The sequence below is a fragment of the Zophobas morio genome, unplaced genomic scaffold, assembly GCF_036711695.1.
Source record: "Zophobas morio isolate AGI-343-1 ecotype UQ-CSIRO unplaced genomic scaffold, CSIRO_AGI_Zmor_V1 ptg000026l, whole genome shotgun sequence".
Lineage (NCBI taxonomy): Eukaryota > Metazoa > Arthropoda > Insecta > Coleoptera > Tenebrionidae > Zophobas > Zophobas morio.
This window is the reverse complement of record NW_026972131.1, coordinates 3,998,401-4,021,197: the sequence shown is the minus strand read 5'-3', so window position 1 is coordinate 4,021,197 and position 22,797 is coordinate 3,998,401. Positions and strand designations below refer to the sequence as shown.

The 22,797-nt window shown below is 35.0% G+C and overlaps 2 protein-coding genes across 3 annotated transcripts in view; one reads left to right on the top strand and one right to left on the bottom strand.

Moving 5' to 3' along the window:
• The window catches only part of LOC135136732 (uncharacterized), a 35,974-nt gene extending 29,007 nt beyond the window's left edge, over positions 1-6,967 (top strand). The window contains exons 5-15 of the mRNA XM_064066178.1: positions 2,146-2,331; positions 2,555-2,695; positions 3,136-3,324; positions 3,392-3,601; positions 3,653-3,877; positions 3,929-4,159; positions 4,216-5,337; positions 5,393-5,572; positions 5,621-5,890; positions 5,943-6,191; positions 6,242-6,967. Coding sequence (XP_063922248.1) covers positions 2,146-2,331; positions 2,555-2,695; positions 3,136-3,324; positions 3,392-3,601; positions 3,653-3,877; positions 3,929-4,159; positions 4,216-5,337; positions 5,393-5,572; positions 5,621-5,890; positions 5,943-6,191; positions 6,242-6,846 — 3,608 coding nt within the window. The 3' untranslated portion in view covers positions 6,847-6,967. The remainder of the gene's footprint in view (positions 1-2,145; positions 2,332-2,554; positions 2,696-3,135; positions 3,325-3,391; positions 3,602-3,652; positions 3,878-3,928; positions 4,160-4,215; positions 5,338-5,392; positions 5,573-5,620; positions 5,891-5,942; positions 6,192-6,241) is intronic.
• A 69-nt stretch (positions 6,968-7,036) lies between these two features.
• Positions 7,037-17,107, bottom strand: LOC135136738 (uncharacterized). 2 transcript variants are annotated; one of them, XM_064066187.1, is made up of 5 exons: positions 16,872-17,107; positions 12,234-12,490; positions 7,920-8,126; positions 7,635-7,871; positions 7,037-7,581 (listed from the first exon to the last, which is right to left on the bottom strand). In XM_064066187.1, exons 2-5 carry the CDS (start codon positions 12,389-12,391, stop codon positions 7,137-7,139), a joined length of 1,047 nt encoding a protein of 348 aa, XP_063922257.1. In that variant the 5' UTR covers positions 12,392-12,490; positions 16,872-17,107; the 3' UTR covers positions 7,037-7,136. The 2 variants fall into 2 exon arrangements, with proteins under 2 accessions (XP_063922257.1, XP_063922258.1); XM_064066188.1 differs by having other exon boundaries at positions 12,234-12,445.
• Positions 17,108-22,797: the final 5,690 nt, after the last annotated feature.

The following is a 22,797-nucleotide window of genomic DNA, read 5'->3' as shown; positions in this document are numbered from 1 at the left end:
TATTTTTTTTATTTTATCTGAATTTTTGTAGTTCTAGTTTCATTAAAAATACAGTATGAAAAAAATTGGTCAGCTTTTGATAATTGTTGAAAAGTACTGCGAAATATTAGTTTTTACTTTCTGATCGTAGTCTAGGGGAGTATTATAATAGGGTCCATTTGACGACTAGCTTGCAGCGGCATGATATATGTGTGGAAATAGGTTGATCAGCAACTAGAGGGACCTGGGTCCAGGTCAGTTTCAGCACGAAATATTTTACTCATTTCCACAGGCTATTTTTATGTTTTCTCGACGTTTCATGCTTCCCAGAACACAATTGGGTAAATCTACCATTTTCGTCTGTCTCTTGCCTATATCCTCTATTGGCGATTTTATTAGGCAGATAGTTTCCGGATTTACCGAACAGATAGTTATGAAATTTTACATGGATGTGTTTTAAAAATAGCGTGTGGTTAGTAACGGACCAACCAGATTTTATCTAGTCATCCTCATCAAAAATTTGATGACGTCATTTCAAAATTTTTAAACTAATGCATGCAGATTTTTAGAAAAAAGTCAAAATCGTTATACAAAATGTTACTTTACCTTAGAAACTACGAAACGGATTGCTATGAAATTTAGTCCACCTTTTAAATTTATCAAAATCATGATAAATCGTTAATTAGAATTCACTTCGTCAATCTTAATTTATTTTATTGATTAAATCAGATATAGTGTACCTACTTCGTTTTTACGAAATTTTGAATGTGCTGTATGTTAAACTCACTAAATAAAACTCCTTATATTTAAATAAAATTTTATAAACATTGAGCTCTATTATTTAGAATTGTTTAGACATTGTTCGAACAACAGAGTTCAAGTGATCATAAGATACACTGACCGACAAAAAAACCGGCCACCCTGAAAAATTTGGCAAATTTCGTTATTTTGTTAAATTAAATTTAATTCTGCGTTTATGTCTTCTTTTTTTGCTAGTTTATACATCATGTGTCAATAGTGATTAGTTCTTTAATAAAATAACTATCACTAGTTAAATTAATAATTTTTAAAGTTTGGTTTTGCGAAATGTTTCAGGGTGGCCGGTTTGTTTGCCGATCAGTGTATATATTTATGTAAAAACAAATTTGGAGTTTATCACTTCATTTCATGCCTCAAAGTGTAGATAATGTACGGAAAAATGACAGAAATACGTTAATTTTACGGGAGATTAGAGAAATAGAAAGTAATGTGAGAAATGAAAGAAAATCATGTAGAAATGTATATCTATGCATATTTTTATGAATTGTGATAAAGAAAAAAATGTTGTTCAGTTCCAAGTAAATGTAATTGCTTTTTAATGAATAAACAATTAAGTTTTATTTATTTTGCACTCAGTTCAGTTCAGTTCTGAGGAAAAATGCTATATTACAGTAGTTTTTTTTAATGTAAACAGAACTACCTTGGCAACAAAAATGTCACTTTGAAGTGCCAATGTCACAGAAAAAAATTGTTACGACTTGAGTTACGACAATTTAAATGTTTTTTCATTTTACGAAATGAAACAAATAAAAATAATATTTAGCTATTAAGCGTTAGTTTATATGGTTAAGTTTATCCCTTAAAATTATCTCTGGCTTTTATTAAATTAAAGGATGATGCAACACGATTACATGAAAACCAATTGATACACGAAATTACGTCTAAATTCTAAACATTTACTGAATTAATTTCAATACCACAAGGGATGAAGGGAGAATAAATAAGCATTATACAACAAGTCTTGTATAAAGTATTCACAACTTTTTAGGTCGCAGCAAGCCATCAAAATCTAGTAACTTGATTGGTAATCAACATTAACAGGCTAAAGTTTCTTGAGGAAGACTGTCACTCTTTGTGTCGATTTGAGTTGTCACCTACTAATTGTGTCAAAATCCACCATTATTATATAGTCTTTACCATTTCCATTGAAACACCACTTGTTGATCGTAAATTTGGCAGCGCTCATATTCAGACAATTTTCTAACTAAAAACCGTTCTCAATCAATCGAAAGCTATTACAAAATGCTAAATTTTTGAAAACAGAGATCATTGTTCAAATTTCAATTTGTCTGTTAAAAAACGTGATCCCTCAAGGCGAACTGGCACTAATAAACTTTAATTTTTTAGTTCCTAAACCGTGTGCAGACCACACCTGCAGAATGTTCTGTCCGCACGGATTCGCCCTCGACAACAACGGATGCCCCCTTTGTCGCTGCCGCGACCCCTGCGACGGCGTTAGGTGTCCAAATTCTCTCGAGTGTCACTTGGAAGATCTGGCTTGTGCGGACCCACCTTGCCCCCCCGTCCCGACATGTAAGCATTGTTTGATTACGCAACAGTAACCTTGTAAGGGACAAAGATGTTACACAAGTGAAAGTGTGTAACTTTATCTAACATTTTAAAGTGCATGAAGGTGTGTTTGACTCACGCCGATGGCATGGGAACATTCTGCTTGATTTTCAGTTCGTCTGCCTCTCCCTGTTTTAAAGTTCATGGATTTGTATTCTTCAAACATTACGCAATTCTTGCATTTTAGGTAAACGAGGCAGAAGCTTAGAAAATATTTGCCCGGTAGGTGATCCGTTAAGAATAAGCGATACCGTGAGGCCATTCTTGTGTGGGAATGACCCGGGAAAACCGAACTGTCCTCCTATGTACCAGTGTTTGGTGCAGAAAGGTAAGATGAAGTAAATTAGACGGATGTTTAAGAAAAAATGTACTTTTATGATCTGAATTAATGAACCTTGAGGAAAGGATTAGCCTAATTATTTAAATGTTGCATCACGTTCTAAATGCAGGGTTAAAGAGTTATGTTATTATATTATTATACAGGTTCTATAAAAAACGCATATTTCCTTAATGGGAGGAGAATCCTTGAAGATAAACTTTACGAACGTTAAAAAAGTGAGGACGGAAAGGAAAAATTGTTGAAAAAAAACACCAGTAAATCAGAGTGTGTTTTTGTATAAGAATATAGATTTTTCATACTCTTGTATCAAAAATGTTTTTGACAACCTCAATAAGTCAGTAACGTTTCCTTGGCTAACAACTGTTTGCTTTATTCCTTAAATTTCCTCTGCTCGAACAAGCTATTGACAACGAACACCAACTTTCCAGGAAACGACTACGGTGTTTGCTGCCCTGCATCTCTAAAAATCCAAAAAACTGGATCGTGCCCTTCGCAAATGCCCGAAAACTCCGCCTGTGGTCCTATGTGTACCCACGATCTCGAATGTCCTTCAATTCAGAAATGTTGTCAAACCGAACAATGCGGCTCATCTTGTTCGCATCCAAAGAATGTAACAGGTGCGTACAATCAGATCACATTTAACAGTTCCATTTTGTACCAACACTTTCTTTTTTGTACTTAAAGAATGCATTCACCAACGTGCCTTATCTGAAATCTTGACTATAAACGAGAGGGCTGGCAGAGGTTACGTCCCACAGTGTTCCTCAGACGGTCAATTTGAACCAAAACAATGCAGCCGCAACGGACTCGTTTGCTGGTGTGTGGACAGAATGGGCCGAAAAATCCGAGGGTCCATGGGACCTGCCGAGAGCGCAAATTGCTCCAGCAGCGACGGTAATAAATTGAGAAACCGGGGAGATGTAGACCGTGATTAGGTTTTTTTAGTTCGGATTCAGTCATCTGCACGTAGTCTTGATAAGCACGGTAAACAATGTGAGTTCTTGGAGTGCGCAGCCGTTTGCGAGTATGGGTTTAAACTGGACGAAGACGGCTGCCCGACTTGTAAATGCGACGATCCTTGCGATGGCTACATGTGTCCAGAAGACGAAGAATGTATAAATGTTAAAGAAGCGTCTTGTTCTGACTTTTTATGTCCTTCTCTTCCAGTTTGTAAGTAAAAATATATAATATATTTTTGAGATAACCTGTTGTTTAATTAAGGTCGCCCCAAAGCCATATATGCAAATCCATGTGACCAAGGAGCACCATTAACAGATGATATAAGTGGTGCACCTGTGGCATGTGCTCTTAGATCTGAAGATGGAACTTTATGTCCTTCGTCGTATGACTGTACTGCGGTTCCTGGATCAACTCAAGCAGTTTGTTGTTTGAAGGTGGAAGAGGAATCAGAAACCGAAAATTACAACCTAACGGAGACCAGACCACAAACGAGTAAGTTTATTGATACAATTAAAACACATCCACTGTATCTATCTTTTTTTACGTAGTGTGCGAATATTTGCATGACTTTTCTGAAAGTATGGAAGGTACTCGAGAAGGGATGAACTTGGCTCTTCCAAGTCCAGCGTGCGATTCAGAAGGCAACTATTTGGCCACACAATGTCACAACTCTGAATGTTGGTGCGTCGATCATTTCGGTACCGAGATCCCAAGAACCCGCGGCAAACGTAACGCAAGCAAAGACTGTAAAGAACTAAGAGAAACCATGGACTGCTTAGACCTAACGTGTCGCATGGGTTGCGAATACGGTTTTGTATTATCCGAAGAAACAGGTTGCCCTCAGTGCCAGTGCCGAGATCCTTGCAGTAGCATTACGTGTGCAGAAGACGAACAATGTCAGCTTGTCGAAGTAAGCTGCAAAGATCACTATTGTCCTCCAGTACCAGCATGCCTTCCAAAGAAAGTTGGTCAATGTCCTTACTTAGTACCTGCTACTTCGACATCGTGTGACTTCGAATGCAACTCTGATATGGCTTGCAACGGAACCATGAGGTGTTGTTCGAATGGTTGCGGAACACAATGTGTAGAACCCCTAATGATGACAGCCTGTCAACACCAAAACGCTCTATCGCAACACCAAGCACACGAATCTGGCGTACCAGCTGGAAAAGTTTATATTCCCCAGTGTAGAGAAGACGGTGACTACGAACCCAAGCAGTGTCACCCCGGTACCAGAGAATGTTGGTGCGTGGATCTTAGAGGTTTCGAAATTTCCCAAACAAGAACCACAGACACTTCAATCTTATGTGAAACACCACCGCAGTCAAACTGTCCGCTTTCCAAGTGTGAGACAGACTGCGAACATGGTTTCGAATTTGATGAAAATGGGTGCAGAACTTGCGACTGTATCAACCCCTGCAATAAGGTTTCATGTAGAGGCGAGGGAGAAATATGTAGGTTGGTTGCCGTGGAATGCATTAGCTGGCCTTGCCCTCCGGTACCAATGTGTTTGCCGAAAAAAGAAAATCCCTGTCAGAACGGAGAACCTTTAAAACTTGGTAACACCGAAGAACTTGTCATTTGTGGTCCTGACTATGAAAGTTGTCCATCTTCGCATAAATGTCAATTGAGCCCAGTCGGAGAGTATGCAGTTTGTTGTCCAAAACCAAGTAATTTGTAACATTATAATAACGTTTTATTTACATTAAAAGTGATTTTTCACAGGGGATGTATGTTTTGAACCTTTGGATAGAGGTGCTTGCGACGAAAACGATTATTCGAGAAATCTTACCAGATACTATTTTAATTCTCGTATTAACAAATGCGAGATATTCACGTACAGTGGGTGTAACGGAAATCACAACAACTTCCACTCTGAAGACATGTGCAATTTAGTCTGTCCAGGTAAACGTATTAAAAAAAAAAATAAAAAAATGTCTAATCGTGCAACAGTTTTAAGTCAATGTGAACGCTTGAGGGAGAAAAATCAACGTGCAGCCGAACGTTACAACAAACCTACTTTTATGCCACGTTGCGAGCCAAACTCAGGAGCGTGGCAAGCAGTACAATGTTTGGAACATGTGGGAGTATGCTGGTGTGTTACTCCTCAAGGGGAACCATTGAAAGGTACTCTTACTCGTGGAGCTGAACCCCAATGTAATTTCCGACAAGCCAGAAATCGAGCCAGTGACAGATCAGATTTTGTTAGTGATGCCGATTTAGGTAAGTCAATCAAACGTTGCAAAAACAAGTCACATTCATAATTGTACCTTAGTTCTAGAAGAGCTGATGATGCAAATTGGTTCCTTTGACGGTGAAGAAGAACCATCAGATTTAGACGAACTCGGAAGCGATAATGTTGAGGTTTCTGCGTCAACGCGTTGTGAAGCTTTAGGAGGGCAGTGTGACGAAAACGGTAAATTTTTACCAACGCAGTGTGAAGAAGATACCTGTTGGTGTGTAGACGAAGCTGGTAATCAGCTACTTCACACTAATACCTTCAAGAAAGGAGAAATCTCATGCAGTAAGTCCTTAAATCGAATTTTTATGTTTTCATACAATCCATTTTTGCAGTGAAAGTTCCTGTTGAAAGTGTGGAAGTTACCTTAGGCTTTCGTGGCGAATACGACGATGTTTCAGCGGTACCAGTAGTCAACCAGATTACTAAAATTGTCAAGAATATGAACGGGATAATCAGCAGTCAAGGATTTAAAACAGAAAGCAGTTCGGATGCTTTATATATTAAATTTTCGTTAATCGGTAGCAACAAAGTTGACGTTGCTTACCAGCTGGAACAAATGGTTATGCAGCAACAATTACCCGGTCTCACAGCCGATATTACCAGATCTAGAATTACGCATAAACTTTTGGCTCAAGAATCGACTTTGACTGATCAAATTGTAGCACTGGAACATAGAGAAATTGTGTCCCAGTCTCCGGTCTCTGTAGTGGCTCCCTATCACACTGCGTTAATAGTAATCGCTGCAGCGTCAGCCTTTGTTATTTGTGTTTTGCTTCTTTTGGTTATTTTGTACAGGCGAAAAATGAATAGCTTGAACAACAACAAAGTTATCGAAGACAACAGATTTCTGTCAAACAGCAGACCAATTTACATCGAACTTCCTAACGAGAAAATGAATACGATACATTCTGAATCAAAAATGACCGGAAACACATAGTTTGTATATTAGTATGCCATTTGAATAAAACTCTTAAGTGTTCGCAGATTCGTACACATACATTTTGTGATTATTTTGTATTTTTTAGTATTAAAGGTTACTTTAATATGTCTTGCTATTATTTTTGGGTTTATTTCACTCGACTCTGAGCTTTAACAGTAACAAATTTCAGTATTCTTATACAAAAAAATTTATTTATTATAATATTTATTAAATCTTTTAGTAAAACATTTCCTTGTAAATATTAATTTAAGTTATTTGATAAGTCTACCAATAAAAAATTAGGAAAATTATTGACTTTTAATATCTTCTAATACTTTGACGTGAGAATTTGCATACCCATATTTATAGTATGCCAAAAATGGGAAATGTCGCATCAACCAAAACGTCCTGTACTGAGTGTAATTATGGTACAGTTTGAATATCGCAAACTGCAGACTCCATATTGTAAAGATCAGTATTTTATAGAATATTCTCTGTAATAAATTTAGCTCTATTAAAAGTGCATTAACTGAGGAATTATTATTTTCTGGCATTTGCAATAATCTGTAAGCTAAATTCAAATAAAGTTTTGCATTTAACGTCGGATTCATAGCCCACATGCCGTCAGAAAGATACGAAGCCATTTGCAAAAATTCTTCATCCTTTTTTTCGAAAAGTGGCTTAAAAACCGTGCTCGCTAAAACTTTACAGATCTCGACTGTCTCGTCGAGAGAATCTCTGCATATATTAAATCTGCAAAAGTCACACGTTTGTCAAAAAGAAAAAACTGTAAGATAAGTTCCTACCTATCCTCTATACCCATCACAAACCCTACAACTCTCCAAACATGCACAAACGCTCGTAAATCTTCGTCCTTCACATTGTATAGACCAACTTTCTCACGTCTGGCTAGTGCATATCCCATGAATCCAAACTGAGTAAAAGCCATATCTGTTTGACTGATTCTTGCAAAACCAGCAGAATGACAGCGTTTGCTTGCGATGTTGTGTTTGTTCCTGACTTCCGCTATTGACTGCCACAACCTAAAATTTTACTTTCTGATTTTGTGAATGTGCATGGTGTCGTTTTACTTTGAGCCAGGATTAAAATCACTTCGATACCAAATGACCATGTGAAACAATGTAGCTAAATATCTTCTATAAGCTGTCAGTGGTGATCCAGACATCTTCGTATGTACCAACACTCTTAAAATAGTTGGCACTGCGAGAATTGTTAGTAGACCCAAAAATTTACCATACAGAAGCGAAAAAATGTTGTCAGTGAAGAATTTTTGACCCCTGGAAAACATAACATTAATTTACATTTTTGGCCCATGTTTTTGACTATTAACAGATTTTAATTTTTTTTACATATACATATTAAAAATCAGGTTTTCATTTACTATACTTTCAATCATTTAACATATAAAAAGTTGTACAGTAACAAAGAAGACGCTAGTAAATAATTTAGTTAAAGAATATTACTGAAGCACAAGCAATGCTTCACAGGCATGTTATTTGCCAAAATCGGTTTTATTTTAGCAGGTAGTAGCCCCACCCACACCCACCCTCTGTTTTCTTGGAAGATAATTCATTTGCCAAAATGAGTTTTCACTCATTAGGTACTAGGCCCGCCCACCCACCCTCTCTTGTTTTAAAGAGTATGTCATTTGCCAAAATGAGGTTTATCTTAGCACGTAGGTATTGATGACTAACTTTTACAAAAAATGATCAAAATTTGGAAACATTACGAGCTTAATTGTATACAGAAACCATATTGTGGTGTTCCGATTTAAAATTTAAATTTCGCACCTTTAAGAATATCAGAAGATTAAACCATACGGAGTTTCAACGAGACCTAGGCACTGGATCAAATTTGCAGCCACCTGACAACATGTTATACCAGCAACAGCATTTCAATCACCTGATGCTATATTTCTGGGGTGAAGAGCAAAGCAAGCAAGAGTAGACGGGTTCATTTTTATGCTGGAGAAGTTCGATGCACGATCGCCAAAGCAGGTGTTTAATATTGCCGTATAAGATTGTGGCGCGGAATCATACTTGAAAAATTTGAATTTGAAAAAAAAATGCAAACAAAAAAATCGTTAAACATAGGCAACCATGTGCACGTTAGCGCTTAGGGGTAGTTGGTAGTTCTGCTTGCTAGTTAGAGGGCGGTAGCAGTAGATAGCGGCATGGAAAGCATGGTGAAAGCGTCAGTCTTAGTGTGTTAGTGTGGTGAATAGGTTAAATTAGTGGGTTTTGTAATTAATAAAAGGCAGGAATGATGGCGCAATTTTCCCCAATTCGCGCAGCTAATTTTTGCGGCTTTTTAAGCGGAAAAAGTGTTAATTTTCGACTGACGCTACTGTAAATTTGTTTTATTGTTTGTTAATTCACCGATCAAGTTAGGATTTTAATCGTTAACTGGTTCTAACACAATTTAACAGACATTGGATTTGCTTAGACAGACATTTACTAGGAGATTTCATGAAATTCACTTAGTCAGGATAACACCCTTTGTTTACAAGTTATGAATAAGTTTTTGGATGCTAATACGTAAGTGTTACATTATAACACTTCTTAATTCTTCATACAAGATTGCTAATAGTTCATTAACGGTAGATAAATTAACGAAATCCATCATTCGTGAACTGGCGGGGGTGTGACGGGCTTGGGAGATTTTCAAAATTAACTTTTGTTAATTTATTATATATAAAATTGTAAAACTCTTGTCGTGGACCTTGTGCCCGACATATAGTGAAAATATTATTTATTTGTTCGTAGGCTGGTTCGTGATGATGGTAACACATTCTAGTGACTGGACAAAGGGACTACTTCAAGTATATGCATTTTGCTTAAATGAATAATTATATTTAATTTAGAAATGAGTATGTACAAAAGAGATTTAGTCATATGAGAATAATTTGGTATAACAATAAATTGTAGTGTAGTTTAATATGCAAATATAATTATCAGAAAATGAACTTCAGTATTAAAACATTTTTAAATAAATTCAAGAAAACCTTATAAATTTGAAACTAAATCTTTGAAAGCATAATAAAACAAACATTTAAAAAAATCTAAAACAAAAATATAACAAAACTCAAAATTGGTACCATAACTCAAAATTTGGTAACAACTCAAAAATTTGGTAACAACTCAAACATTTGGTAAGGAACATTATAGTAGTTGCGTGGTCAGCGTTCATCAAACAATATAACTGTTTAACTAATAATTTCAATGCAAATTAATCTTTAAAAATAGATATAAATCTCAAAACGTTATCCAATCGAGAATACAAAGGGCGATTTATCATCAAAATTAAATTGAACTTTAAAAATATTAATAAAAACAAAACTTTGAACTTTTTATGAAATCGTGCACATTTTTGGAGATGTCAACACTTACCCCCTTGTGTCACAACACAAACACACACTAACAGGCAACTGGCTAGAGGACTCTGGTCTTTTTTGGATCTTTCGATCTTTTATAAGTAAAGACCCCTCCAAAGGAGTTGTTTTCGCAAAATTGTTTACAAGTTACCAGTTTATTTGGGGAGTCGTAAAAGTATTTGTGTTTCCACCAAATTAGGCTTAATTAATTGTGATATGAAGATTTTTAGTGGCAAAATGTGCTTTTTGTTAAAATTAACAAATTTAAACCATGAAATTATAAAACTGGACAAAGACATCGTGTCCAGCCAAACGGCGCCAATATTTAACTGTGAAATTATAAACATTGATTAGAATGGTGTGAAATCATAAAATCCAAGTTTCACAAGGACAACCTTGATTTTTACGACAATGACGATTGTTCTGATTCATACCAACATCTCCAAAAATAAGTAAATTTATCGCCCGTTACAGGGGGTTAAAATAATTTCTTCCCTTAGGCAGTTATCGTCGTTATTATTATCGTTATCGTCATTACATCACCGAGGCATTTCCTCGCAACGTTAAAGATTGATTACATCACCGAGGCATTTCCTTGCAACGCTAAAAATTACATCACCGAGACGCTTATTCCTCGCAACGCTGACTGGATATTTTTGTGTTTATTTATTATGTGTTTTATTGGGGTAACCAGTTCTCGATAACCTCTCAAAGTTAATTATTTTAAGTAACCAATCACTTGGATCAAGACATAATTAACTTTGCAATTTTTAACCTCATACAATATTTCTCTATCTCACAATTTTAACTTTAGTAATTTTCTTGATTGTATAATTTAAATTGAACGTAAACTTTCATGGTCTACAGTTTGAACCTCACGTAATATTTTATCTGCACACGTTTATTTCACACCAGATCTTTTGTTTTTATAAATCTCTGCTAGTTTTTGTTTTGATGAATGTTTCCATGGTATAAATTATCTGATGTTTAATTTCAATCTCACATAAGAATTATTTGTTGTTTAAAATTTCACAAGATTGTATGGCGAATTTAAATGTTGTTTATTGCTCTTTTTGAAACTTTAACACTTATTCAGTTGTCGTTAATATCAGACCCATAGAAATTGAACATTTATAATGGAATTGAGGTTAAATAACACAGAAAAACGTGACAGAAGCGGAGTGCGCGGTTCCTAGTGGAGCTGACGAGATTTAGTGCGCCATCTGCACAAACGATGCAGTTTTGAATAGAATTCAGAGACGGTCGCGATGACGTAACCCTGTCGGCTTCCGTACTTAGCTGGGACCCAACTGCCTTAATTTTAAATTTGCCGCCACACGTCTGTAATAACTTGTGTATTTGCATCCAGTTACTTTAATTTAGATTTTGCTTTGTTTTTATTAAATTTGTGATATTTGCATTGATTCAGAACGTTTGATTTGATTTCATTCCATGTCACTGTAAGTTTTTTTTTTGGATCTGAAAAGCGATTGCGATTCGGTCCCCATTGGGCACGTCACGATTGACCCTCGCACGCAGCTTTTTTTTTACTTTTTTTTTTGTCTGTGGAGGAATAAATAATTTTGCGTCCTCCATAAATTTTATGTTTTATTTAGCGGTACTTTTCCAACCTTGGAGTCCACCATTTGCATCTGAACTCATCCCGCAATTTTTCAAAAACACAACGTAGAATAAATAAATACCATACAAAATTTGAAAACAATCGACTCAGTGTAGGTTCGGAGATTATCTTTCAAAGAAAAATCGACACAGAGCACAGACAACAGACAGACAGATTGAAACAGGAGATTTATTTTTTTGTACTCTAGGGGTCAAGAAACATCGAGAAAACATGAAAATGAGTGGTGTTCTAGGTTGAACTTTCTCCCAAAAAGCAGTAAAAACGCAATTTCTGACTGATTTGATAAATTATTTCGAAGAATTAACAATGAATGTTTTCTAATTACTGTTAATGTTCTATAGATCATTCAAATTATACTTTTATACTGACCTTTTGTACAATGTTTCATCATAGAACTGTGGTAAGTCCGTGTTTTCCTTAAACGCTGTAGCAGTCTCATCACAAGGATTTTTCGTTCCTTCTTCTAACAAGCAGCGAACAAAGGCTTCAGCAGAGAATTCAATTTTTTGTGAACTGTTTTTATCCATGGTACTCAAGAGAGACTGTCGGAAGTGGTCCGTTTCTTTACATCATTATGTAGCCTATCACCAAACCAGTTGTAAAAAAGACCGTTGCAAAAAACACACCTTCATGACAAAAAAAAAATTTGAAGGTTAATTAAGTTTCAGTTCACAAACAAACTCTTTAAACAAATTTAGGTAGTTAATTTTAACCTGCTTCTACTTATCGTAAGGTATATCGATTTGAAGCTTTGCACGGATATTTAATTTGGATGATAACATTGATAACACAATAATTTGGTACTATCAAGCAGTGAGAGTCCACTTTACTCTAAATTTTGCCATATGTCACAAAATTTCAGCACAGGCGTAATTGTACTCTTGACAGTGTGACAAAAGTCGTGTGTGACATTTACCGTTAAAAGCGTGTTTTTTAGTTTTTTTTATCTATAATTATTACTATATGCAGATTTACAGTGTTCCTAAAAACAAAATTACATTTTAAAAATAAATTTCAAATTCTCTGGTTGAAGTTGTCAAATTTGTGACGTCATCAATATATTTGATGAATAAAGTCGTGGAATTACCCCAAGTCAAATTTTTTCTTTTTGTATCTTATGCACTTTGTGTAACGTAAAAAATCACCAAATTTTGAATAGGTCGTAGAGTCTTATCTGAAATTTTAAAATTTGTCATTTATTTTGTCCTAGTCAAAAATGAAGCGATTTAACGACCAAGCAAAACAAATAATTTTAAATGTGTTAGACGATTTTGATAGAAATCAAGATGTTTTGAAATTTAATAAAAAAAGGAAGGCAGAACTGGCCGCAGAAATGTTGACAATTTCGGAAACATATATCTACAGGCTACAAAAAAGTCCAGGTTTAAGCCGCTTTGAATTAAAAAAAAAATGTCTTCTAGAATTAGTCACATAAAGACAAAAGTGAATCTTGCAGTTTTAATGTCAATCCGGGAGATTATCTATAAAATGGTTGCTTCTAAAGAATACATTACTATTAAGTTGCTGTACGATCGAGTAATGGAAGAGATTCCCGATTTTAACGTTGGTCCTAGATCGTTATTATTGAAGACCCCCCACTGACCTGGAAATGACCGGCATTCAGGCAAGACTTCTATCATTACTGGTATTAAGACCAAGTAATGATATGCATTGATTAGATTAACAAAATAACTTTCGAGATTCTAGAATTACAGCATACAAATTAGTCTGCTATTATTCTCTAATCTCACCCCATCCCCAAAAGTCTAGCGTAACTACCGATCATTTATCCGCGCATCACTTGGAAAGTGACATACACTACTCTGACCTACTGGTGCTAATCTAATCTGACTGACATGATCAGACTCTTCGAGAAACTTACGAACAATATGACATGTTCCTAACAAGACAGCTTTTTGAATTTTGATAATTATTGAATCATTCAAATGCAAAGACTTTAAATTCTCAACTAAGCTATTTGGGACTACACCTACATTAGAGATAACTAAGGGTAGAATTGAAATTTTTTTAAGATTCAACATGGATTTCATTTCTATCGATAATTGTAGATATTTTGAAATGTTGGTGTGGTATGTTTGAATAATGTTGCTTGTGTTAGGAATAGCAATGTCAATGAGAATGGCTTCGTTCGTGTGTTTTTTGATAAGTATGATGTCTGGTCTGTTAGCTGTAATGTTTAAGTCTGTAAGTATTGTGCGATCCCAGTATAATTTGTATTTGTTATTTTCAAGGAACGGAGATGGAATGTAAGTGTAATAGGGTGTCGTACCTTCGATTAAGTTCATAAGTGTTACTAATTCTTTGTGAATGATTTTGGCTGGGTTGTCGTGTCTAACTTTGTAGTCAGTTTGTGCCAGGATGCTACAAGAGGAGATTATGTGCTGGATCGTTTCAGGTTTTGCTTTGCAGAGGCGACAGCCGTCGTTTCTTATATTCGGATCTTTGATGATGTATTTTCTGTAATTCTTGGTATTGATTACTTGGTCTTGAATAGCAAACACAAATCCTTCAGTTTCGGCATATAAACTTGATTTTTTTTAACCAAATCAATGACATCTTCTTGTTGACATGAGTTTCTTCTAAGTCTTTGTAGAATTTTCCATGTAGTTGTTTTTGTTTTATCCCACTTATTATTTTGTCTATTGTGTGGGGGTTGTGGATTTCTTCAGTTTTCGACAGATTTAAGAGTGTGTGGTTCAAATCTGCTCTTGTGATGGTGCGAAACATTTAATTTCTTTCTGCTCGTTTCAAGAAGTACTTCTTCAGATCTGAGATTTGTCTCTGATATAAGTTTTCTAGGTTCTGGAAACCCCTTCCTCTATTCTGTCTTGGTAATGAGAATCTTTCAATCGACGATTTTGGATGATGCCTTCTATACTGTGTGAAGATTTTCCTTCTTGCGGTGTTTAAATTTTCAAGATCAGTTTTGGACCATTTAATGACTCCAAAAGAATATGTTAGCAGTGGAACGCAGAGTGTATTTACTGCTTTCATTAAATTTTTTCCATTTAACTGTGTCTTCAATATTAATTTTAATCTCGTTAGGTATTGATCTTTCAACTGTGTTTTCGTTTTGGTATGATTGATGTGGGAGGATTGACATAAACCCAGGTATTTGTATGCATCGTTTCATTCTTGGGCTTCGATTATTTCCTTATTCTGGGTTATATGTGGTACTTGGTGTTGGACGCCTTTTCTGATTGCTTGGGTCTTACATTTCTCAATACCAAAACACACCAATATCACCGAAAAACTGTTCAGTCCGATTTAACAGGTTTGTTAACTGATTTTGTGTACTTGCATATATTTTTATGTCATCCATATACAGCAAGTAACTTATTCTGTTTTCTCTTTGTTTGTTAATTCTTATATTGAACCCATAATTGCAGCTGTTCAGGATATCGGAGAGGGGATTTATTGCTAAGCAGAACCATAATGGGCTAAGAGAATCGCCTTGAAAAATTCCTCTTCTGATCATTACTGGATCTGACTGAATTGTTTGTTCATTTAAGGTTATTTGGAGGGTGGTCTTCCAAAATTCCATGGAACATTTGAGAAAAGTGCAGATTTTAGTATCAATTTTGTATAATTCCAGAATTGTGCATAGCCAGGAATGAGGGACAGAATCGTAAGCTTTCTTATAATCAATAAAAGCAGTATATATGTTTCGGTTTTCTTTTCTAGCTTGTTCACAGATGAGGGAATCTATGTTTAATTGCTCTTTGCAACCAAAGGATCCTTTAATACATCCTTTCTGTTCTTCATTAATGATGTCAGAGTTAAAACAGTGTTGATAGATTTTTTGTGTAATGCATGAGGTTAATATTTTATAGATTGTCGGTAAACATGTGATAGGTCTGTATTTAAATGGATTTTTTGTGTCGTTATCTTTAGGTTTTAGGTATGTTACACCATGACATAAGAATGTTGGAAAGGAGGATGGGTCAAGAAGGAACTGATTTAAGTGATGTAGTAAATGAATATGTACACAATTTAATTTTTTTATTCAAAAATTATGGATTTTGTCTGGTCCTGGTGATTTCCAGTTGTGCTGATGGTATTTATTAATTCGGCAAGTGTTATCTGATGATCATTCATTGGTGTAACTGTGGATAGTTTATGGGATATATGAGGAATCCATTTGGCAGATTGGTTAAATTCAAATTCTTTAGACCAAAGTTTTGACCAAAATGTTGTTACATCCTGTGAACTTGGAAGTTCACCGGATAATTGAGTTTTGTTTGAATTAGTTAAATGTTGATAGAATAGTTTTTCGTTGTTTAAAAATTTAGTGTTATGAATTTTTCTGAAATGTGTTTGTATCTTTTAAGTCTTTTGCTATATAAGGAAAGCTTTTGTAATAGGGTATCTTTAATTTGGGATAGTGTTGTGTTGTACTAATCGTAATCAGTTTGATGAAAATTATTGTTAGGTACCAAAAAATTACATCGCATTCTAAATGTTTGTGACTAGGGGCATTTCCACAACTATAACAATTTTTTGTGCATACTAACAATATTTTTTTGATTGAAATGACACCTAACGTCATTTCCAAAAAATTTCAGGCACGAAAGTCATATTCCGATTGCTTTTCATTTATCTATATGAACCTGATTTGCTCATCTCGGGGAAACCGTACATATTTTAAAACTGATAATATTTGAACACCCCAAATTTAATACAATTTTATAAATAATGATTACATTTTAGGAATAAATGTGATCTTGATTGCGTTAAATTTATGTTAAAATGTGTGAGGTGAACCCAAACAAAATATGTTCACTATTGTTCACAAATGAAAATTGTACCACTATTACTAAACCCTCGTATTAAATTAACTATTTTATTCAGAAACAAAATATACAGCACACTGGTACTATGAAGCAACAATATGAAGCCACACGTACGCGGTACTAATTCACTTAACGTTAGAAGATGCAAATGTATACGTGAAAAGAGCAAAATCTAATATAAAATGTTACTTACTGTTAGCCACAATGACGGAAACCGAAGTTTACTCTCTATAAATATTATTACCAACTGAAAATTAACTACACAATAATAAACTTGGGAAAAACACTATTCTTGTCTCGCGCACAACTTTCTTTAGCTAGAGAAAAATAATGTTTATAGCATGTCTTCATCGCGGTGGAAGAAAAGTGAAAGTAGGTTCTTTTTAGTCTTGGTTTATTTACACGAGAAAACTGATTAAATATGTTATACTGTAGTTTAGTTGGCGCTCGCAAGACTGGAAAGGAAAGGAGTCTCGTCGCAAAAACATCCTTTATAAAAATTAACAGAATATTTTAGAGCAAGGAAGATGTGTGATGCATAGACGAATCGGGTAATGGAGTAATATTTTGTAATAGTATTTTTTGCGATCGTGACTGCATAACTTCACGCACATAGAGAATACAAATGATTATAAAATGAAAACGATGATTACTATTCATTTATTAATAGATATAACGAAAGTACATTAATTTAAATAGTAGTATTTAGGAAGCAATTTGAAATTTCAACCGTACAGTTTTTAATGCTAAAATAAAGTTTCTTCGTGGCCTTCAACTACATTAGTGGATTTCCATCCTATATTTACTCTTCTATAATGCAAATGATCGACTTCCGCAAAAACAGTGACCTTTGTATGAACAACGATTAAAGAAAAAAGTCATACCAAAGTTGTAAGGCTCTTTGAATAGCATACATTAAAATTATTTTCAAGTGTACTATTTTCGAGGCATAGCACACACTATTTTTTTTTTTTTTTTTAATAGAATACCTTATATATTATTTGCCAAATGACATTTGCCGCTCGTTAAAAAATTCTGAAAACTTAGTCTTAATACAGAAGTTTGTAGATTTGCATTAAAAAAATCAAATTTAAATTCGTTTCGAAATTTTGACTTGTAAATGACCAAGCTGCATTTTATTCTCCTTACACATTCGTAACATAATTGGGGAAGCATTCAAATCTCTTGGACTTATCATCAGGTCTATAGTGCGTTTACCGAACAGATGGAGTGATCACGTGTGCGTCACGTACCTACAAAGTAAGCGTCCAAAACTGGAATAACTTTGCGGTGTCACATCGGACTTTCGAAAATAAACTATGGGTATAAAGTTACGAAGAGGTCTATCAGAATATATAAAAATGTGTAGAGTATTCCATTTTGACAAAACTAAATTGTGTGTTAACAATAGAACACTCTGTTTAGTTGGAAATAATTTCGGTATAATTGTGGTTTCAAATCCCGACGAACCCCATCTCAAGGGACGCACGCTTAGTGACTGACTCTGCATATACAGGGTGAGTATTATAATAACGGGATCATGACCAAATTTCAATGCAGCACAAAATACATAAGTACCTCATATATAACTCTTTTTATATATTATTTTTCTAAAATATACAAACATAGTTACCTAGTAGTTAATTTTAACTTTCGCAATAATTCTATTTGTCAATTTTGAGCTCCGATAAGTTTTTAGTCTTCGCGATAAAATGAGAATTGTGAAGATTTTTCTTTTAAGGCGCTAAACGTTTATTTAACTTCTTAGAATACCTAAATTCGCTAGATTTTTTCGTTCCGTGCTTTTAAAAAGTAGCCTGTATAAATGTTAGTCATTTTTCCTTTTAATTTTAATTAATTCTGTATCACTTTTATTGCTACACAAGATGAAATTCAAAAAATCTTCTAACAAGAATATGCTATGGACATGCATACCTCTTTTGTACCATTGACAAATCCTGTTATTTGCTGATGCTTGCCCATAAATACTTTTTTTACTTGTATGTTGTGTTTAATACATTTTGCAATACTTTTGACTGGTTTTGTTTCAGAGGAGCCTTCTCGGTAACATACAATTCTTTTGTCAAATTTAGTCCATCTATTAATCATCGAGCTGTAACTATCAGTTACAATAAGTGAATATCACTGACTAATGTTTTTTTAACGACTTTAAAATAATAGCGAACACTGATTCACATTGTACACCTAATGACAGTGATTTTTTCTGTCTAATACGTACTTGCGGCTTAAAAAATAATACAAACCTACATAACTATTCTCAAAAAACCGTAAAGTTCCCTAACTTCTGAAGCATAACAAATATCTCAAGCTACTACCTTAAAGATAACTCAGTAGGATTCCAGGCAGGAGATTTGGTATCGGTTTATAACCCCCGGTCGTTGCCCAAAATTGTCACCAGACTGGGAAGGTCCATATCCTATATCGTGACGAGGGTCAACGATGTCCTTTACCGGATTTGACTGTGGCAGAAGACGAAAATGAAGACAGTTCACTTAGATTGACTTATAAAGTACAACAGTGACACCGTTGACGTTTCTGAGCGGGACGATGGCCTCTGGGTTTTCTGGTATCTATGTACGGCGATGAGCGGTGGTGACTCATCACCGGTGACAGCGGCGTTCAAATAGAGAAAAACTTGAATGTGGAGACGGAAGTCTAGATGGCAGACTCCAGAACAACCCCGAAATCGGCAACCACGAACCCTATAGAAGTCTATAAGAACGTACGACAGTTTAAATAGAGACCGCTGTCGGGAACGGGCAGTCGATTCAGTCAAGTAGAGAATAGAGTCTAGAGAAATCCATTCCTGTCGAATCGGAATTATTCTGTACATAGCGCTGTATAGTTAGTCGTGTAAATCAATATCACTGAGAAATAAATTGTTGAGTCTTACCCACGCCGATTTTAAAACCCGTAAATCGTAACAATAATATACTTATTTGTTTATCCCCACAAAAATATATACGTAATCAATAACGAATAAGTCCTATCTAAAATGTGCAAAATATCATGAGTCTATACTTGTGATTTATCATTACATTCATATTTTTTGGAATTACTTAAACTGGATGACTGAAAAAATTATTTTTTGGAAAAAAAATCAAAACTTTAACAATATTTTGCAATTTAATTTTGAAACTGCAAAACCGAATGCTCTAAAATCTTGTAAATATGTTAAGGTTATCGTAATCTTGGTAAACCGTTAACCATTCGTTTAAAGCCTCCCAAAAAAATTGATGACGTTATCTCAAAATTTTGCCGAATAAATCTTTTCTAAAATATGCAAAATAGTATGACTGTATACTCCTGATTTATCAACACACTCAGAGTTTTTTAGAATCATAAGTGATTAGCTTCCCAAAAAAATTGATGACGTTATCTCAAAATTTTGCCGAATAAATATTTTCTAAAATATGCAAAATAGTATGACTGTATACTCCTGATTTATCAACACACTCAGAGTTTTTTAGAATCACAAGTGATTAGGGTGATTAAAAAAATTATTGAATGAGTCAATATATTTTATTGATTACGCAGGTTGAAGAACTTGTTAGTGCTCAGCTACAAAAACAACCTTTGAGTAACTTGGAATGAAATCAAACTAAACGTACTGAAACAATGCAAATATTTAAATATCACAAATTTAATGAAAACAATTAAAAATCTGAAATAAAGTAACTGGATACAAATACACAAGTTATTACGAGCGTGTGTCGGCAAATTTAAAATTATGGTAGTCAACAAGAGAACAAAATTTTAATAAACAAACTATACATCGGCAGTGGCACCAGAGAGCTTTAGAGTGTTGCGAGAGAACTATCTCAATTTCATTCTAGAACACAACAAAAATACCCATGGGGGGGGGTGTTGTAGCACGAGCGGAGTTTGGGGCTCCTAGTCGTGGCTGTTCTCCTACCCACGACGGTGATTCTATCTATTGCAAGCACTGCCGCTAAGCACGAAGAAACGTGCCTAGAGGAGCAGGTCGTTACGGCCGCAAACTCGCAGTTGGGTCCTGCTATGGAGTAGAAGCCGACAGCGTTACGTCATCTCGACCACCCCTGACTTCTATTCTAGCCTGCATCCTTTGTGCAGATGGTGCTGTATATCCCGCTAGTCTGACTAGGAACCGCGCCCTCCGCTTCTGCCACGTATTTCGGTATTATTTACCTCAATTCCATTTTAAATGTTCAACTTCTACGACTCTGATATTAACGACAATTGAACAAGTGTTAAAGTTTCAAAAAGAGCAATAAAATTAATCCCTCAGCTCCTCAGTCCACAATATTCTGAATTCTGCCGCCTTTCTACCGTTTTTTCCACAGTGGCGCAACCTTAGATTATTTAACTGCCGTAAATGAACTATTAGCAATCTTGTGTAAAGAATTAAGAAGTGGTATACTATAATGTAGTAGTGTAATATAATGTAACTTAAGTATTAACATCCATTCATAATTTGGTAAACAAAAAAAATCTGCTATACTTCATTTGTTATAATTTTTCCAGGATATCGTAAAACTCATTCTCTCTTTTTTCCACCACCGGTACTTCGGGTTATGCTGTGAGAAACAAGAACAACAAAACGGTATGTCATTTTAATTTAAGCAGATCTGCGAGAGAGAACACATGTCGCAGTGAAACCCAAATTTGACAGAGGTTCTCAGAAAATTATGTTTTGTTGTAGCCAAAATACAAAATCGAATAAACAGTTTCCACCTTCCACTTGCACAATATTAATGCGTTTTCCCATTAGTAAGGTATTCTGAAAATTAAACATAAGGCTAACTTAAAATTTACATTTCATCTGTTTCATTAAACATCTCCTTTTCAGTTCAACAAAACAGTACTTTTTGTTTGAGAACTTCTGCTTTGTACACACCTTCCGGTAGATCTTTAGGACCGCCCCTAAAATGCTAGGCAATACGTATCATCTCAACCGCAATGAGAGAAAGTGAAACAAAAATAGTAACGTTTGAGAAATATTATTTGTTTCGGTTTTACAAGACTATGGAATTCTTATAACAAATAGACTTTAGCAAATACTTTATCGGAATAATCTCTGACGGTTAGGCTTGTGTTAGAACCAGTTAACGATTAAAATCCTAACATGAACTGTGAATTTACAAACAATGAATCAAAAAAACGCAAAAATTAGCTCCGCACATTGAGGAAACTGTCGTGTCGTCGTCGTTACGATTAATTGTCGTTAAACAAAGTCTTTCTCCCTTTTATTAACTACCAAGCCAACTAACTTAATCTAGCTAACTTACTACCACGTGGTTTTCATTCACACCACACAACACACAGTGAAACCTACCTCCCTACCAAACAGCCATCTTCTACCAAGCCGCCCTCTTCTAACAACCCTCTAATTAAAATTCCAAGCAGAACTACCCACTATCCAAAAAGCGTTAACGTGCACATGGTTGCCTATTTTTGATTGAATTTTTTTTTTCAAATTCAAATTATTCAAATGTGATTTCGTGCCGCTGTTAATTTTTTTATTCAAATTCGGTCACCACAATATCAAATGAAATTCCAATGCCAACCACGAACTTCCCTAACCACTGAAGTACAATCCAACATATTCTGCTTCTTTGAAGAAAATATTACATCATACTGGATTTATTTTCTTATTTTGGCGAAGTCAATTCTGAGAATTAGAATTTCGAGTGCTTAGAATGTTAAAAATCCACACATTTTTGTTGAGGCGACTTTCCACCCATTTAAGTTGAGCGTGTGGGCAGCGGTTTCACGCCTCAGACTGGTTGGACCAATATTTTTCATTATGTCATTAGTGCTGTGAGGCATCAAAAACAACTGTTGAAGCCATTTATTAATCAATTACGTGATAAAAAATTAGAATTTTGTTATTTCCAGCAATACTAATACTCCCCGCACAAGTTGTATTTGCAACATTGTTTTTTATAACCAAATGATCAACAGAGGTTTACAACCTGCGTGGCCTGCATGGCGTCTTGATTTAACGCCACTTGATTTTTCTTTATTTAATTACTTAAAAAAAAATAGGTTTCTCAAAAAAGCATACCTAATTTGGATGGACTGGTGGAAGAACTGTTGGAAGAATAGTGATCGAC

Bases quoted from the DNA above. Each gene is read 5' to 3' on its own strand.
- LOC135136738 (XM_064066187.1), bottom strand. From the start codon at position 12,391: ATGGATAAAAACAGTTCACAAAAAATTGAATTCTCTGCTGAAGCCTTT. The intron at 7,872-7,919 runs GTAAAACGACAC...GTAAAATTTTAG, and splicing joins GATTTTAATCCTGGCTCAAA to GTTGTGGCAGTCAATAGCGG. The intron at 7,582-7,634 runs GTAGGAACTTAT...TGACTTTTGCAG, and splicing joins GTGATGGGTATAGAGGATAG to ATTTAATATATGCAGAGATT.